Source organism: Diadema antillarum, unplaced genomic scaffold, assembly GCF_040938485.1.
Source record: "Diadema antillarum isolate AM-2024a unplaced genomic scaffold, OU_Dant_1.0 seq00002077_RagTag, whole genome shotgun sequence".
Taxonomy (NCBI): domain Eukaryota; kingdom Metazoa; phylum Echinodermata; class Echinoidea; order Diadematoida; family Diadematidae; genus Diadema; species Diadema antillarum.
Genome location: NW_027272724.1, coordinates 79217 through 97500, shown reverse-complemented (window position 1 = coordinate 97500; position 18284 = coordinate 79217). Strand labels below are relative to the sequence as shown.

General features: G+C 36.8%; 1 protein-coding gene across 1 annotated transcript in view; it reads left to right on the top strand.

Annotated features, from left to right (window-relative positions):
• The window catches only part of LOC139713855 (proto-oncogene tyrosine-protein kinase ROS-like), a 58084-nt gene that overhangs the window by 13842 nt on the left and 25958 nt on the right, over window positions 1–18284 (top strand). Inside the window, exons 8-18 of the mRNA XM_071625559.1 lie at window positions 3765–3958; window positions 4477–4571; window positions 5653–6215; window positions 9556–9762; window positions 10937–11044; window positions 11613–11800; window positions 12321–12643; window positions 13833–13886; window positions 14207–14364; window positions 16783–16964; window positions 17668–17788. Coding sequence (XP_071481660.1) covers window positions 3765–3958; window positions 4477–4571; window positions 5653–6215; window positions 9556–9762; window positions 10937–11044; window positions 11613–11800; window positions 12321–12643; window positions 13833–13886; window positions 14207–14364; window positions 16783–16964; window positions 17668–17788 — 2193 coding nt within the window. The remainder of the gene's footprint in view (window positions 1–3764; window positions 3959–4476; window positions 4572–5652; window positions 6216–9555; window positions 9763–10936; window positions 11045–11612; window positions 11801–12320; window positions 12644–13832; window positions 13887–14206; window positions 14365–16782; window positions 16965–17667; window positions 17789–18284) is intronic.

Genomic DNA, 18284 nt, shown 5'->3' with positions numbered 1-18284 from the left:
CTTCTTTGACCTTTGACCTTGATTTTTTTACCTATATTGTACATTGGCTACAAAATGCTACTCCTTCGCCATTTCTAACCCGATTTCGATTCCGTTTGCTGTATGTGATGGCACTAGGTGAGGGCTTCAAAACTTCTACATAGAATTTTGACCTTTGACCTTCATCTTTTTACCTATATTGTACATTTTGCTACTAAATGCTACTTCCGGCGGGGACATATATTACGCACCGCGTAATTTCTACTTTTCCTTGTTCATTTCTGAAAAACCTTGTACACACTCTTCACTTTCAACTCTAATAACTTTTGAAAGGATAGTGCTACTGCTTTGAAAGTTGGCATTAATTATGGACAGAATGAGTTAATAAGGCCTGCTTAATTTCAGTTTAATCTGATAATCCCTTCATTGTTGGTACTCTGGTGGTTTACTTCCTATTTTTTGTCCCATTCATTGCACAGCCAGCACGGTTGGGTAAAGATTAAGCGCTGGAATAGACACTGTACTTCAGAGCCTCTTTTCTCAGTTCACACTTTTCGTGAGTTTGTGCCTTCTCTCCAATATTTAGATAGGATAGGAGAGTCCATTTGATTTGAGTTATACATCATTTTAAAGCTTAAAGTCTGCTCTTTCAGAATATGGTCTTAACTAAAGATTCATGTCTGGCGACTTTTTGTTTGTTTTGTGGTGCAGGGTCACATATGATATGGTTTTTGAAGCTTCAAAGAAGAAGTTTTAAAGAAGACATGAAACTTTTTTTGGACCAAAAATTGAATGTCCATTCCTTTAATATTGACTTATCTTTCCAAAGAACTATATTTGATATGCTTTATATGATATAGCTTTAAATTTCATTCATTCATATATGCTTCTATGAGCTGAATTAGGCCATTTCTGGGCTTATATTCCAGTCAAGAATAAATATTGTACTGTCCATTCATAAGCTCCCACCACAAAGAAAAAAAGAAGAAGAAGAAAAAAGAAGAAGCTGTATGTACATGTACTGTATATAAATTGTTCTTACATTTTGTTCATGCTTTATGTAATACAGAGGTCAATTTGGATATGTGGGACCGACTTAATGACAAAATGCTTTTTGTGGTATAAAAAAAGTGATTGTCCTGTACAACAAGAATGAACACCAAGAATGAGTGATGCAATGTTTTTATGGCGCGTTTCTATTATGGGTCATAACTTTTGATCCATAACTCCATTTGTGACTAGACTTGGATGGTAAATGTCCCTTTGGGACTGGATGATCACCACAAGGTCAAACGTCACAAGCAGGGGTCAACGAACTTTTAGAGCCTAATGTTAAGTTTTTATGGCGCGTTTCTAGTATGGGTCATAACTTTTGATCCATAACTCCATTTGTGACTAAACTTGGATGGTAGATGTCCCTTGGGGAGTGGATGGTCACCACAAGGTCAATGGTCACGAGCATGGGTCAATGAACTTTTAGAGCCCAATGTTAAGTTTTTATGGTGCGTTTCTGTTATGGGTCATAACTTTTGATCCATAGGTCCGTTTGTGACCAAACTTGGATGGTAGATGTCCCTTGGGGAGTGGATGGTCACCACAAGGTCAGAGGTCACAGGCAGGGGTCAACAAACTTGAAGGGCCCAATGTTAAGTTTTTATAGCACGTTTCTTTTTTGCCATGAATTTTTACCCTTTTATATCTCTTTTTTTTAGCTGTTATATCCCATTCGCGTACAATTTCTTGTACGCGAATGGGCGAGACACATTATGGCACTTGCCTTGTTTAAACTCACAAACAGCACAGGTTTTTTTTGAATTGTGGACATATAATGATCCTTCAATAGTGACTAGATTTCTTGGAAGGATAAAATTATTCCAGAGACATCCTTTTGATCTTCTGTGCAACTTTCAGCATCTCAACAACAAAGTTTTTATGCCTTGCCACAAAGTGCCCCCAGAAGCATTACTGTATGTTTTTGGGTTGTCTGTGTGTCTGTCCGTCTGCCTTTCGTCTATCTGTCTGTCCATCCTTCCATCTGTAATCCATTTTGCAGACAGCATAACTTAATTAGGCATCCAAATGAAACTTGGCATATATGTACATGTATGTATGAGTGAAAGAAGTATAAAATGCATTATTTATTAAGTTTTTCTAAACACCAGCGTAAGTAGAGTAACATGCGTGCGTTGTTTACCGTAACTTGCTGGGTATTTTACGCTTTTGGTGCCTAGCGTGATTGCGCTGATGTTGTAAACTATATCAACTGTAATCTTTTAATATATGCACCCGAAGGGGTTAAATATGCATTCTTTATTCTTCCAGAAATCTCTTCGTATTTTGTTAATCCGTTCTTGAAACTATACGAAACACGGTTGAATATCATTTCACAAATGAAGATTGTCGTTCTCTCAAATTAACTGATGGTGAACAAAAACATATCTATTTTAAATACATTTGTTACTTTTTATGAAAACCGGCTTGAAGATTGTTAACATGTGTTAGTCATTTTTATTTTTTTTTATCGCTGATATCATCTGGCGTGATTGCAACAAATTCATTAATTACATAGGCTGTAATTTTTTATGTACTATATACACTAATGTCTCCTAACCAGCAAAACAACTGGAAGTCAGAACTGAAAATGAAAAGATATTATGATGAGCTTATGCATTCCAAACACGTATTCTTCCATTTTTGGACATGATTGTCATTACATGACAAATTTTTGAATGCTTTTTTTTTTTTCATGTTGCAATGGGATTTGAGCTAATATCATGCATGAGTATCTCGAGGGAAAAAAAAATCCGATGATTATGTTCAATTAGTTAGATCTAGTAAGAACAGCAGTAGGAATTAGTATCTTATCGTGTTATTTAGAATAAAACATGGAAAGAACGGTACGAGTTCACATTATTCATCTGTGATAATGAGGGATAGAGATAGATAATAGTGGGATGCAGGACTGAGCCTAGAATGGCTGATCCCTCTTCTCGCTTCAGATGGTGAGTTCATGTAGAGAAATGACATGAGGATTGTATAGGCCTACATCTATAATGCACTTGTGTGTACATGCACATTACTGTGTTCAGTGCAGACTGCAGAACGGGAAAGAGACATGGATAGCATGAATTAATGTTTTGTTTGTCTCGTGTTTGAAAGTGGCAGGTCAAGAAATGAAACCTTGTTGTATCCAATCAGATTGCTTGTGATTTTCTTTATCGTGATGCACTGAAAATGTCCTTGTTATAACTGGAATCTTGTTATAACTGAACTTGTTATAACCAATTTGTTCTACCATTGGTTTACAAGCAAAGGAAAATGGGACGGACATGATCGTCTCATTGAAAGCGGGTCCTCGTTTTAACTGAACTCGTTATAATGAGGTTTCACTGTACTTCCCCTCTGGATCAATTTAGCCCCCCAAATGAAATTTGATTCAAGGAATATATAAACACTAAACACATTTGGAGGTATGTCATCAAACTTTCAAACATGTTATATCAATTTCTAACCAATGTTGTCTCACACTGAAAGTGTAATATAGACCTATGGGAGAATAGTGTGATAAGGCTGAGACATATCGCTTGCCATAGTGACATTTCTAGTTCATATTTTGTTTGAAATCTCTAAGATCGATGATATTTCAATCTCAATTGCTTCTGTAAGTTATTGTTAATTAAAAAAAAGAGATGCATCTATAACTAGATTTCATGGCATTGCTAAATTCTAACAATGTTCACGTAAGTTGAAATAGTCTACCATATTTCCATGCTACGTACTTGCAGATGTTGCAGTACACTACTGGAAGAGCATGCTTTTCATCAGTGATAGTGGGGGCAGCATTCATCGTCAAATTGTGGATCCTTCCAACTTGACATTAGCACAATCTCAAGAGTTGTACACCAATGAGAGTCCAGCTCCAACCAAGCTTGATGTTGATTGGTTGAATGACCAACTGTACTTTGTTGAAGGTGATGAGGTGAGAATAATGAAAGTGGAATTTCCCCCAAATATATCCTTGAATTTTTTGAATGCTGAAAATTGATAGAACTCTTTAGTGAAGTTTGGCAAAATCAGACAGTCTCTATTCAAAGTTATGAACACGAGTTTTCATTGTATGTATGGGCTGTCAATGTTGGATAAAAAGACTTCCGCAATTCTTACTGTAGTACAATGTGTAGTGATAGTCTTTCTCTCTTTGATAAGAAAGTTATCGGCGGAGAGGATAGAAATAAATTGGAAGATATTTCCTCTGCATACAAGATTAACACAGATTTTGTGTAAAGAATGAAAAGTTAAGACCTATTAATCCCTTATTTGAAATTTAGCACCACAAAATAAAATTTGAGCCAGAATTGTTTAGTTTAACATTTGAAACTTTCATTCATGTAATGCAGACAGTGCATTGTTATACAATGTGGTTTGTTCAGGGTACAATTATTACTTTGTCTTGTTCTCGGGTTGCAACAAAATGTTTTGAATGTTTCTCTTTTTCAGATATACCGCTGTGATTTGAATGTGTCAAACTGTGTATTGGTAATCACTAACTTTCAGTCTGTGCCAACTGAAATGAAGGTGGATCCTTATTTAGGGTGAGCTGTTTATATTTCCATGGGTTTCATGTACAATGTACTGCACATTCTGCTAGCAAAACTATGAGGTGCTTTTCTCTTTTTTTTTCTGTTAGGATGCATGCTCTCGTAAAGCAAATATCAAGTCAATTGATTCCCTGCTTAACAAGAACCATAAAAGTGGTAATTTTTGTTCGCCCCATGTTTATTAACTCTTGTATACGATTTTTTTTAAATTCAACTTTTGTAGACATTTGAGGACATAAAGCAAACTGCTGCCACATTATCAAAGTGCACATTCTATGTGCACCCATGCACATCTTCACACAGAAGGTGAAATAAACAAGGCATATGTTAACTTTTACGCTCTACTCCAGTTCCGTGATGTGCAAAATATGCAAAAATGTTTCAGCACAAAGTGTCATGTAGAGTGTATCTGTGTCTACAACAGCAGGATGCTGAAGTATGTTAGAATTTATGTCCACATCCATGCATACATGAAAATGGTTGCTGAAGATGTACCTGTTTCAAAACCTTTCAAAGTAAACTATGGAGCATGCTACTCCAGACAGTGTAAAGGTTATTATCACACTATAGTATGGCAAAGTTTTGTAAAATTATCAGCAATCCTATAATGCATACATGTATGTTGACCATTATATCAACAGTAGACATTTATCGCTGTATTGACAGGTGGATAAAATCTAGTATCATAGTCACAGGTTTATTGTTTAGTTGACAAAGCTTTGTAGAGCCCATTGAAGAAACAAGAGAGTGTTGGATTTTCTTAAATGTAGTTTCTTAAAATGTCAGAAAGTAGTTATGTAGCTGCCCACGACGTCAACTCTTACACGTGTACCTCACTCAATCGCTGTACCATGAACACACAGTGATTGAGTGCAGACACCTTAAAAATCAAAGTATTCTGGTTAAATAAAATGATCAAAGTGCAAGTGTCAAACTCATTACATAATTATTGTGCCAAGTAGAATTCAGTGAATGAATTGTATAAATTTTTGGAAATAACCAAAGTGTTTGGAGGTATTAATATTATAGTTCTGTGACTGTTTACCATTTAATTGTCTTTTTTTTTTTGTGGTAGGTACTTGTTTTGGAGTTTGCCTGATGATGGAATCTATCGCATTGAACTGAGCAGTCTAGAAGGAGTTGTGAGTGCATCAGAAGCAGAGCTGGTAGTAGGTTTGTCTGGAATGTCTGTGTTTGCTATCAGCACACAAACCTTTCAGATACTGTATGCCAATGAGACAGGAGACTCCATGCATTCAGCTCTACTGGACGGGTCTGAGCAGAGGACCATCCATGAAGTAAAATCATCAGATTTACACACATTCCGTAATACAACCAGTATTGTATATTTCAACAATACATTCACCTGGACACACGTGGCACACGGGCCTCCCAAGCAATGCTTAGGTTCTGGTTATGAATATGTTGAAGATGAACTGTTCCATGAATCTCCACCTGGAGCAATCTCTACCTCGACTGTGTTTTGGTGTGCATCTGGATACCATGGGCTGGACATGTTCTATCCCACCTACCAACCTATTCCAGTGCCCTCATTCCCTCCCACTGGTTTACAGGCACTGTTCACCAACTCCACAGCAGACATATCTTGGACTAAACCCTCAACCGTGCCAGGAAAAGGTACAATGACACAAAATGCAGTAACGTAGTGCCTGAGTATGAACCTCCATGCTGAGATTTTTTTTTAGAATTAAAAGTTGTTTCAGTTAGATATACATACTTTGGTAAAGGTCACTAACGAGCAGTAGAGAACTGTTGCTAAGTAAGCATGTGATTGTAGGCCTATAGCACATTACAAGTGTGATGTAATAATGATGTTAATTAATTTTCAGCATATTAGCATCTGGAGAAAATACTGTTTGAAATCTAAAGCCAACTGCTGTAATTTTGCCACGCAGTGAGCATAGTACATGTAAGAATGCCCTAAATGTACAGTAAATGAAACTCTGAATTTGAGAAGCAAATGAAAAGTGCTCTTTTGCTGCTGGACTACATTATGAAGGAATGTTAAACTTTGATTTTTTATGCCTCCGCCACGAAGTGGTGCTGGAGGCATTATGTTTTCGGGTTGTGCTTCCGTCCGTATGTCCGTACGTCTGTCCGCATTCGTTTATGCGATAACTTGAGTAATATTAACTGGAATTTTACCAAACTTGGTCCAAGTAAAAGTTATAATAGGGCAATTGCTTGATTAGATTTTGGATGAAATCGGCTAAAGGCCAAAGGTCAAAGATCAAGGTCAAATCATGAAATTGTGTCCGTTTACGCCATAACCCAAGACTGGATCAAGCAACTTCTACCAAACTTGGTCGAAGGATGACGTATGATGGTGCAATTAGTTAAATAGGTTTTTAGTGAAATTGGCAGCAGGTCAAAGGTCAAAAGGTCAAGGTCAAATGCTAAAAATGTTGCTATTTCCCCCATATCTATGCAATGCCCAAAGGTATTTTCTTGAAACTTAGTGTAGACATGTACTTCTGCATAAAGACTCTCCAGAGAGAGTTTCATGTCATAAGGTCAAAGGTCAAAAGGTTAAAGGTCAGGTGATAATGTTACAATTTTACTTTTCTCGCAAATGGTACAATGTATCTTCATGGAACTTGGTACATACGCATGTACTGACTGGCAGGATTATCTAGGGAATTTCGGGGTCATGGGTCAATAGTCGTGGGTCAAAGGTCAAGGCCAACTCCTCAAAATTTCACTATTTCCCTCATATACTAGTGCAATGCTTGCAGGATTATTTTTGACACTTAATATATACATGTATTACCTAATAGAGATTCTCTTGTAAATTTCCTGCCAGAAGGTCAAGGGTCAAAGGTTAAGGGTCAAAGGCCAGGCTAAAATACAAAAAAAAATCTATTTTACTTTGTATATTGTAATTACACTTTTTCTTCATACCTTGAAAATTACTCAATTATTGTTATTATTATTAATGGTATCTTTATTCAACAAATCATTGATCGCAGCCAGAGGCTGAATTACAAATGATTTTACAAAAATGAGAAATATACTTACACAGTATTACATAAATATACAAAATCAAAATAACGCACAGGCTCATACAAAAAAAGAGCAATTCAGCAACAACAACAAAAAATCCTCAGGCACTGCATACAAAAGAAAATAATGAAAGTTTGAATTGACGTGGACCTCTGACCGTAAAATTTCCAAATCACTGCCAATCAATACATGAATATTCATTAAATTCCATAAATATACCTTGAACCATCTCATAAATATATAAAAAAATATATTTTCACTTAACCTTTCACCATAAACCTTTGACTTCATAATCCGAAATATTCTCTTTATAAGGTTATATGAATACCCACCAAACTTCTGAAAATACCAGTATTGCACAAACAAATGGGAGAAACACTAAAATATTAAACATTTGTTCTTGACCTTGACCCTTAAATTCCAAAACAATCATTACCAATCAGTACATACATATTTACTAAGTTCCACTAAGTTCCATGAATGTACCACATACATATTTACTAAAAGATGTGAAGAGGCAAAAAAAAAAAAAAAATCATTTGACTTTTAACCTTTGACCTTTGACCTTTGACCTCTGGCCCGCAATATTCTCTCAAAAAATAACTTCCGGCATTACACAAACATGAGAAAAATGATAAAATCATAAACATTCAACTTAGACCTTTGCCTTAAATACATACACCCAATTTTTTTTAACATAACTCCCTCTCATGATTTTATATATTACTTATTATTTATTTATTACAATTACCGGTACTTCACTATTGTGGAAGTGATTAAAAATTGGAACAATTGCAGTTGCCATGACAACACTGCCTTGATTGCAAACACAAATAATATTATGCATAATTACACCACAGATCATTATACATAACAGACTTGAAATCGATTACCAAAAAATTTTGTTTACCATGGCAACACTTTTCGTGACAGACACAAAAAAAACATATCTTTCACATTCATATTTGATACCGCAGTATCCACCAAAATTAATTTCAATTGCTTCACAATTGCTTGAAAAAAAAAAATCAAAAATAAATATACCAAAAAAAAATTGTTACCATGGCAGCGCTTTGTCGGGTATGGATGCAAGGAGTGTCTTGTACAACTATACCTTTAAAACATTAAACCTTTCCAAATGCATACTCTTATAAATACTCTTATAAAAGAGTCGGTCAAAAGTCAAGTAAAAATCCTCAATTCCCCATATACAATCATGTACCTACACTCTTAGACAATTATAACAAACCTAGTTCAAGGAAAGTGAACATAACAAGACATTTCTGACAAACCTCTCATTTCAATATTTTGCCAGTTATGTGAAACTGTCATCACACATTGTGAAAAAATTGTACTATACATCTATTGGGAGAACCATGCATTATGGCGGAGGCATACCAGTCGCCATAGCGACATCTCTATTTTTTTTTTCAGTTTATTTGTTTCATTCAATGATGGATCTAATGATATTGGATTTAAACTAGTAAATTCTAATGCATACCTGCCAACTATTCAGTTTTAATGTGAATATTCAGATTTTTCACTGAAAGAAAACACATTAATTTCAGTGTGTTCTGATTTTTTGGAAATATCTGTTAATAATAAAGTATATGAAATTTATGAAAGTACAGATTTTTAAAATAATTTTTCTTTGTTTGTTCAGATTGATTAAGTCTCAGGGTTGGCAGATATGCTAATGCAATTTGATATACCATTTTGCATATTCCAGAGTTTCTTGTAATATAACACTAACAGCTTACTTAAAAGCTGGCTAAAGTTGCAGGCAATAACACAAAGCTTACAAAGCTATGCCAACTGTGTACATGTATTCTGTTCTTTATATTTGAGAATTATACATCCTGTAGTAAACTGATAACGACTTTAGATATTAACACAGTGATATACAGACTTTCCAAATGTTCATGGGCTACACCTTGCGTGCTGTTTGTTTTAGGTTCAGGTGCCTGGGAGGAGTGGCTTTATGAGATCACCATCACAACCCAAGAAGGAAATACAACAATCGTTAACGGTATCACTGAAGTCTACGCTACCGCTGTAAACCTGGAAGCTGATACAGAATACTCCATTCGTGTGAGAGCCTACTCCCAGGCTGGCTTTGGTCCTTTCTCTGAGATATTTACTGGAACTACTCTTATTACAGGTAGGAGAGAAAGAGATGAATATTAAATAATCGAGATTTGATGAGAAGGTAAAAGGTCAAATGTCATTAAACTTTGGGTCAACAGATCATTTCTAGCCATGATTCAGCAAGGACAGGTAGTGGGAATGTAACTGGTATAAAGGCTAGACATTGTGGACATATGAAATATATCCTTCCTGCAATTCTTGCTTGGAGGTCTAGGCTTTGAGTTAAAGGTCATGATCAATGAACTTCATAGTATTTATGTAAATGATTTTGCAAAACGTGACAGCTGCTTGTGGTGATTGACACATCCATGTTGCCTGTGTGCAGCAGTCAGAGTGTTCTTTCCCTCACAATCTAATGTGCATCTTTCTCATGATAAGAGTGTGCACATTTCTACATCAACATGTAGAGCTAGCCATGAGAAAAAAAGGATTCTTTTCCATAACAGAACATGACAGGCAGTTTGCAGTCCCCACATTCTCCAGTGTCTTGCAGCAGTGGATGTATTGCTTGAAATCTACTTTAGATTTCAAACTGTTGGAATTTCCCTTTATTCTTAAACTCCTAAAGTCTGCTTTGATAGTAAGCCAGGCATGAAGCGCACTTTTTGTGGTATGAAGCATTGTCACCAAAAATGCAATAATTTAGTTGTATTCAGCATGCAGTGGTACAGAGCGTGTCTTACTGTTATCTTGTTTTCTTTCTTATACTGTAGCACTCTTTATTGTAATATGACAGATTCCTGTAGCATATATACAGAAAATCCATAGAACTTATTGATGTAATCAAGAGTGAAAACCTCAAAGCTCATTGGATTGGAGTCGAGGATGTAGAGGCTGTACAAATATATGAATATATATATATGTATTTTATATTGTCATAAAATAGTACTTTTTATGAGATATATGTAGTGATTATTTGCCAATCATGACACACTGTCTTCTCACATTTGCTAGATGTTTTGTATACCTTTTGGTAGAATAACGGGGTGACGCAATAGCATACCAGTCACCACAGCAACACTTTTTTTTTTGCAGCCTTGATGGATGTAATATATAAAACCTCCATTCAACACTCTTAGGTAGCAGTAAACATGACAAAACAATCAGTTTTGACTGTCAAGTGTTTTTGAAATGGAAATTGGTACTTTCTGCATTATATATATTCTTTGATTGTGTACAATGTAAAGTGGATGTGGATCCCTATCTGCTGCTGACCAATGAGACAGCCTTGTGGACCAGTGAGCTGGATGGGAGTATGGAAACACCAATCCTTTCACTGCCGTCGCCTGTGAGAGGTAAACTCATTGCAATGCTTGGGTTGCCTTCCAGTCCCAGATATCAAGCCTGATATAAGTGTAATGATAAATTCTTAATTTCTTCCTGCGTGGTTATGAGTTCAGACAGGAAAAAGGATTGTTCATGATAACATTTTGTGTGCTGGAAAACTGTAGACATGACATAATGATTGTTTATATCTCCTTGAATGTTGGCAAATCTATAGTAATACATTTGTGTCTCTTGTGAGGTTGGCCAGTCCATAGTAATATTTTCATGTCTCATGGAGTGCTTGGTGTAATATTGTAATCATTAGTTTAATAGATGTTTGTCAACACACATGGGGTCTGCATCATGAGTAAAACTCATTTTATGTAGTGAAAACTTTCCTCATTCAATCCTCCAGCAAAGACTTTGATATAAAGTGGCAAGTCAGTGGAATCTGAGGATGGGTGCATTATAAGACCTGCAAGAGATAGCAACCCTTTTTAAAGCTTTCAATACAAGGATGTAAGAACATTAATATTTGTCTTTACATTTGTTGTTCTTTTTTAAATGTGAATGTGTGTGTATTTTTGTGATGTTCAGATATAGACTGGTATGGAGACTACCTGGTGTGGAGTACATCATCGGGGGAGCTCTACCGGTCTGTTCAGGGTAGTGATTCAGTTGATCAGTTGACTATTGATCCTCCAGGCTTCAGTAGTACAGTCAGGGCCATTGCCATGGATTGGCTAAGTGAATTCATTTATTGGGCTGATACAGATCAAGACCAGGTAATTTATACAACACCTATAAAAAGATTGTAGCTATCTGATTGGTCAATTGCCAATCACATGACATTTAGTTAAAAGTTCCATCTCGCACTGTTGCTGTCAGGCGTGCAATTTTGTTTGAGCGAAAGTGGATATCGCGCAGCTGATTTGTATATTCATGGGGTTCTGTTAAGTGTAGTCTTTTTTGTTTTTGTTTCTTTTTTTTTTGCTAACATAATGCCTGTCAGAAAAGTTCTCACTAGATGGACAATGCAATATGTAATGTTGATTACTATTGTTTTAGAAACTCTGTGGATTCAATTCATCCTCACTTCCTAACATCATTCTGTACTGAATACAAATGGATTTACTTTATCTCTAACTCTCTGTGCTTGAAAGGTATTCACATGTTTCTTTATAATCACCAAAGCGAGAAGAATAGAAACAAAGTAAAATGCCTGATATTGTTGTGAGGCAGCTGAGAGTGTACATTCAGTAATATATATTGATTTTCAAGTTTCTCTCTTTACATTCACTACAGATCATTCAAGGGAGATTATCAGAGCCACCTTCAGTCTCTGTTACAGTACCAACCATCATTGTCCCATATGCAACTGATGTTCAGGACCTTGTAATTGATTCAGTTCAAGCCTATCTCTACTGGACCACAGCCAAGTCTGTACAGACTTCTCGTCTCAGTGGAGAAAGTCGTCAGGTGATCTATGAGGAAGGAGACTTGTCTCTAGATGCAGTAGCAGGTGTGACACTTGACCTGAATGGTGGCGCCCTCTATTGGTTTGTTGTGACCAGGGAAAACTCTATGGTGGAACAGAAACTCTACCGTGCTTCTTTAGCGGGAATAAGGTACACTTGTCAGCATTTAGTGTAAAGGATGTGATAGTCTTGTGATCAGTACAGTTTGTCACAAATCCTGGTTACTAATACTACAGTGTGCTACACTTCTCAGTCATGACAGTATGCCAAACATGATTGGATGACACAGTATATCATACTGTGCAACACATCTTGGTTGACACAGTGTAGCACACATTGTGGTTGGCACTGTGTAACAAAAATCTGGGTCAGCACAATGTGCAGCACATCTTGGTTGGTACATTGTCATACATGTCTTGGTTGACACAGTTTTTTTCTTTTTTGATGTAACCCGTTACACTTGGTAGACAGAGTATATCACTGTATCTCATATCTCAGTTTACCCCATCATGCCACTCATTTTGGTTAACGCAGTGTGTACATCCTTTAAGTCACCACAGCGAGGAGGTTGAAGGAGTGCTCTGTAATTAAGTCATTGATTATGGTGTAGGTTCAGGTAGAGTTTGATTTGCATGAAGCATGTATATCTGTGTGTACAATGTATTTTTGGCTATAAAACCCTGTTGAATACATCACCATTCTATGTGTTGGGAATTACAGGAAATGAAAACAATTCCTAAAAGTTGCCAGGAAATTGTTTATATCTTTGTAGTGAACTTGCAACAGCAATTGTTGAAATGTGGCTTAAAAGTAGTTTAAAAAAACCTGCTATGGACTCAGAGAAGTATTGTAATCATTTAGCAAGCTTTGGCTCTATGTGATGGTACCCCTCTGCCCTCCCCCCCCCCCCCTTCAAAGGCTGAGAGAGAACTTGAAAGACATATTGCTACATGATATGATGTCACATTACAGATATGTGTCTTACACTGTATGTACGAGAAAACTAGGTTTATGTAAGCTTCGACATTATTCAATTCTCATTATTGAGTTGTCAACTGAAGCTGTCTTCAATTTTAACTTGCAGTCTTTTACCATTTTCCCACTTTTCATTTATTTTCATGTACATTATATATCAACATGCATGCTTTTTATGATTGCTTTATTTTGAAGCTGGTGATATAAGCCCTATTAATTTGTAAAGACATTTGCCCCACTTATATTTATCTTTTTATGAGTTTCCCTGTTGTTGTTGTTTGAGTTCTGTTTTAGTTCTTTTTGTTTGTATGTACCTCCTTTTTCATTTCTCCCTGCCATGCTGATCAACTAATGTATTCAGCAGTCCTGATCCTCAGTCTAGTGTGGAAGAGATTGGTGTAGTCCCATCTGCAACACAGTGAGTATTACAGTTCTGAATCTAAATCTGAGTTACCTGACATATCCTATTCATTGCATTTCAGTGTTGTTCTAAGACCAGATGATGATATTTTATATTGATTTCAAGGGATGTTGTATTTCTGCAATTACCTGATCTAAAGCTACAATTTGTGCATTTCATGCCTGAAATGCCTTTCATAGGCTAATTCAGGAATAAGCAGCCATTGATACACTTTTGTTTCCATGTTGCTGTTGTTTTTTAATTCTTTTTAGGGGTTATCTTTTCATCCAGGTTACCTGTAAATTCATGATACTGACACTTTAATTGTATCTCTACAGAAGTGTGGAACTGCATTTTTACAGCTTCAAGTTGTTTTGGATAAATGACCAGTCTCAGGTGGTGGTCAGCGATGACCAGGGCAAGAGGCAGGCTCTGCTTCCAGCCTCTGATGTCCAAGCTATGAGTATCGTCCAGGAGTCTTTGAAACCTTTGCCAGGTAAGCAGCAGTGTCTGACTGCAGGGGAGTGGAGTCTTCTCTTCTTGCATCAAGATACCAAGACATAGTATGAGCCCTTTAAAGCAAACATCATTTGATATTACCTTCACGTCATCTCTCACCATTCACAGCTCTCTTGAGCCTTTGCTCAGTGTTTCTCATCTGTTGTTCTCCATCATTCCCTTTTTAGTCTTTTCTTGCCTGTGATGAGCTTTATATCTGCTCATCTTGAGAATCCAAGGTCAGATATTGAACAGATTTGTTGGCTCATTTCTTAGCTGGGGGCAGCTGATACAGAATTCTCCTCTATTATACACAGCCTTCACCAGACCCCCATTGCAGGACACACAACAAAATTGTTATCATGAAAGATCCAAGGGAGTCTCCATGGGTTTTCAGAGGGGAAGACCTACTGCAGATTTTCACATTACACCTTCCAATTTTAACCCACTTTGTCAGAAGTTATGTTTAGTGTTAGGAGAGTGCAGACTCTTGGGCCCGTATTCTGCTAAAAACTTAGACCCGAGTTTAAACCCACGCCTGGGTCTAAAGTGGGTTTGGGGGGTTTAAACCTGGGTTTAAACCACCTGTTTAGACCCAGGTTTAAACCCAGGTTTAATTTGTATTCTACTAAGTCCAGCTGTGGTCTAAATTGGGTTTAAATTAAACCTACCCAGGAGGAGGTTTATTTCGAGTTTAAATCAAGTCTAACGATGACTGGTAAGGGTACCTGCACACAGATCAATGCCAATGGCACAAAACGAGTGGCTGGCTGGATACAGCAGCTAGCTTGCCGGCGGCCACATGCGTGTACACACGAGATACGCCTACGTGTACTTGTGCATAGTTTACTAACGTTAGTTAAGCAAAGATTACAGTATCTGCAAGCTAGACAAGCACTACTCCTCGCTTAGATGAAGAGACTCGATATCTAGAAATACTACTACCTAGTAGTACTGCCTGTAGAGTGTAGTCAAGACCTTACGAGGAAAATAAGCTGAAGACTAGACCAAGAACTCTGTAACAGTTAGGGGGTCTGGAGAGTAGAGCCTGAGGTCGATCTAGGCATAGAGAACCTAGTATATCAAATAGCTAGACTGCAATTGTAACGTTAGGACTAACATTAGATCTTAAAGTTAGGTTATGTGGTAGGTAAAATCTACCAGAATCTAGGTTAATACTATCGAGACAGGGTTGATATAGGCCCCTAACGTTAGGCCTCGCCTAGACTAGATCTAGAAATGGTTCTATTTCTAGATTTATTTTTAGAATGGTTTCCATTTTTAACTGACAATCTTTCGGGTGCTTAAGTGCACGCCTTCGGATAAAAGCTTTTATTCAATTTCCTACCTCAATCAAGGTCCTATCCATTCCGAATTCACGATTCGATCGACACACGGTAAACAGCCATGTCCAATCTAGCGCACACAGCAACAGTGCCGCTGGCCGACGCGGCGCGATGGCTCTGCTGGCGATGACTGAGCATTCAAAGCTAGCTGCCGCCAGGAATAAATAGCGCTACGCTTAGTACTATGTATCCTGTGATGTGCGCCGCACACGTACACAAACAAGGGGAGGTACAGTATACCAATGTACAGTGCTTTATGAGTCGTCACAAGCAAAAATACAGCATGCCCTTATTCCGACATAAATTCCCGTAAAAACTATTCACAGTGCAAGAAAGTCACACTCATGTGCCTGATACACTGCCAATAATGAATTTAAGTGGATTTGTGGAACAAAAAATATTCAGAGAGGGAGAGTTTCTTCTTCCACTGAGGGCACTATGGTGGCTTGACCCAAGACTATTTCGCGTTTAATTTAAACCTGAAATAGACTTGGGTTTAACTAAACCTCGCTAGCAGAATACAAAATTAAACCTCGGGTCTAGCTAATCCATAGGTGAGTCTAAAATGGGTTTAAACCTTGGTCTACAGTAGAATACGGGCCTTGGAGACCAAAACTATGAAATTGTTGTCATCTGTTGGAAAGTATTACCTACACTGGTGCTGTAATTTACACATGAGTTTGAAAAGACAATTATGAAATGCTATCATTTGGTATTGCAGCGATTACCTTTTATCCAACAGAATTCATTATTGATAGAATTCATTTATGGATTCTCAACACATTTCTGCAAATGTGTCTACAGAGTGGAGAATCTTCAGATAATGACATTACCTTTTCCTGCTTTCCAAGATTGAATATTAGATATAAGTTCCAAAGTGCTTTAAATTCTGTCTTTATCGCCCAAATCCTGCAAATGCTGGTAGGTTTGTTTTTCATTTTCACTTTCCACAGTGAGGTTTGAAATCATCCTGAACTCTTTGTCAGTTGTCATGTTATGTAAACCACTGATTACGTTGACATGATTTAACATTGATTCTAACTTATCATTGTCAATTTTGTTCATGGCAGCTGGATTTAGTGAAAGCCCAAATGTGATACCTGCTGATATCCCACAATCCTCAATCAATATTGTTGGAGTATGGAATGACTTTAACGTCACTTGGCAGGAGAGTTCAGAGGTCAGCTATGGGACTGTATTTTACTCTGTTGCCATAACAACAAACTCTGGGGAAACATATGACATTGTTCAGGTGAGAATCAATACAGGGATGTTACCACTAGTGATAAAAGTATGCCTTATTGGTAACTTTGTACAGGTAATGAATCAAAGCAACGTCAATACAGAAACATAGTTTATATTGTTTGACTTGCATGACTGTATATTAACTTCCCATACTACAAGTTTGATTATTATAGGAAATAACTCTGCACTGTATTAGAGTATACCACACTAGTGTGTGGTCCATTTGATAAAATGCAGATAATTTTGTTAACATTGTTCTCTTGCCTTTGCTCCAAGTTTACCAAAGTCATCGTGACTTGTGTTGTTATTTGTCCAATCAGACATAATATATTGAGATGTTATTAGTCTAATCATGCATTGCTTCATCTGTTTGTAATGCATTACAAAAGAAGGTTTTTGTAGTCCAGATTATGAAATAGCAATGTAAAATTAAGTAATTCTGTGCTTCTTCTTGTCATCTTTGTCAAAGATTCTAAAAAAGAAACAGACAAACACCAAAATATTTGGATGTTAACATGTAAAATGTACCAGTATACTCCTTAACAGAGGAACACTAAATTTCTTTGTTTTTGTGATACTTTCATTTGTCCCTCACAAGTATACAAATAAGTGTTTAAGGCTTCTGTGGAGCATATCTTTCTTGAAGCATTTTTATATCATTGAGTAATTCTTCAGTTGAACGACTAAATATGTCTTTCTTCACTTCCCAGGATGCATACTACACCATTGAGAACCTAAACCCATACCAGGCTCTGACGATATCAATAACTCCTTATACATTTTGGGCCTCAGCTGTATCCACCATTACACAAGCAAGATCTCCAATGTCAGGTAAATCAACCACTGTCAGTATTACCTCATTTCTTAAGCCCTGCCCATTGATGTAAAGTTCCAGGATGTTTGATGGATCCGTGCTGCTATGTGAAGCTGCCTTTTTTTGTCTTGATCGGAATCCCAAAGACACAGGGCTATTGTTAGAAATGATCTGATGCCGGACTATACAAGATCAACATGATTTATTGAGTTCCATTGATTTACATGGATTATAAATTACACTGAAATTGGTAGAATCACTTGCTGACATTCTTTTCTTTTACACAGCCATTTTCTGAAATTTTTGTTTTGGGTAAGGAGGTTCTTCCTTTTTTATGTTAAGAGCAGTCATACAATGCATTGGTGTTATGTATCTTCATTAGGGAAGGTATTACATCATATAAGACAGTTGTTTTCAGTGCTATTCATCTGTTTAGCAATTTGCGAGTTTACATCATAATAGATTTCACTGAGTTTGTTAAAAATGGATAATACAACATGTAAGTTTAGACAT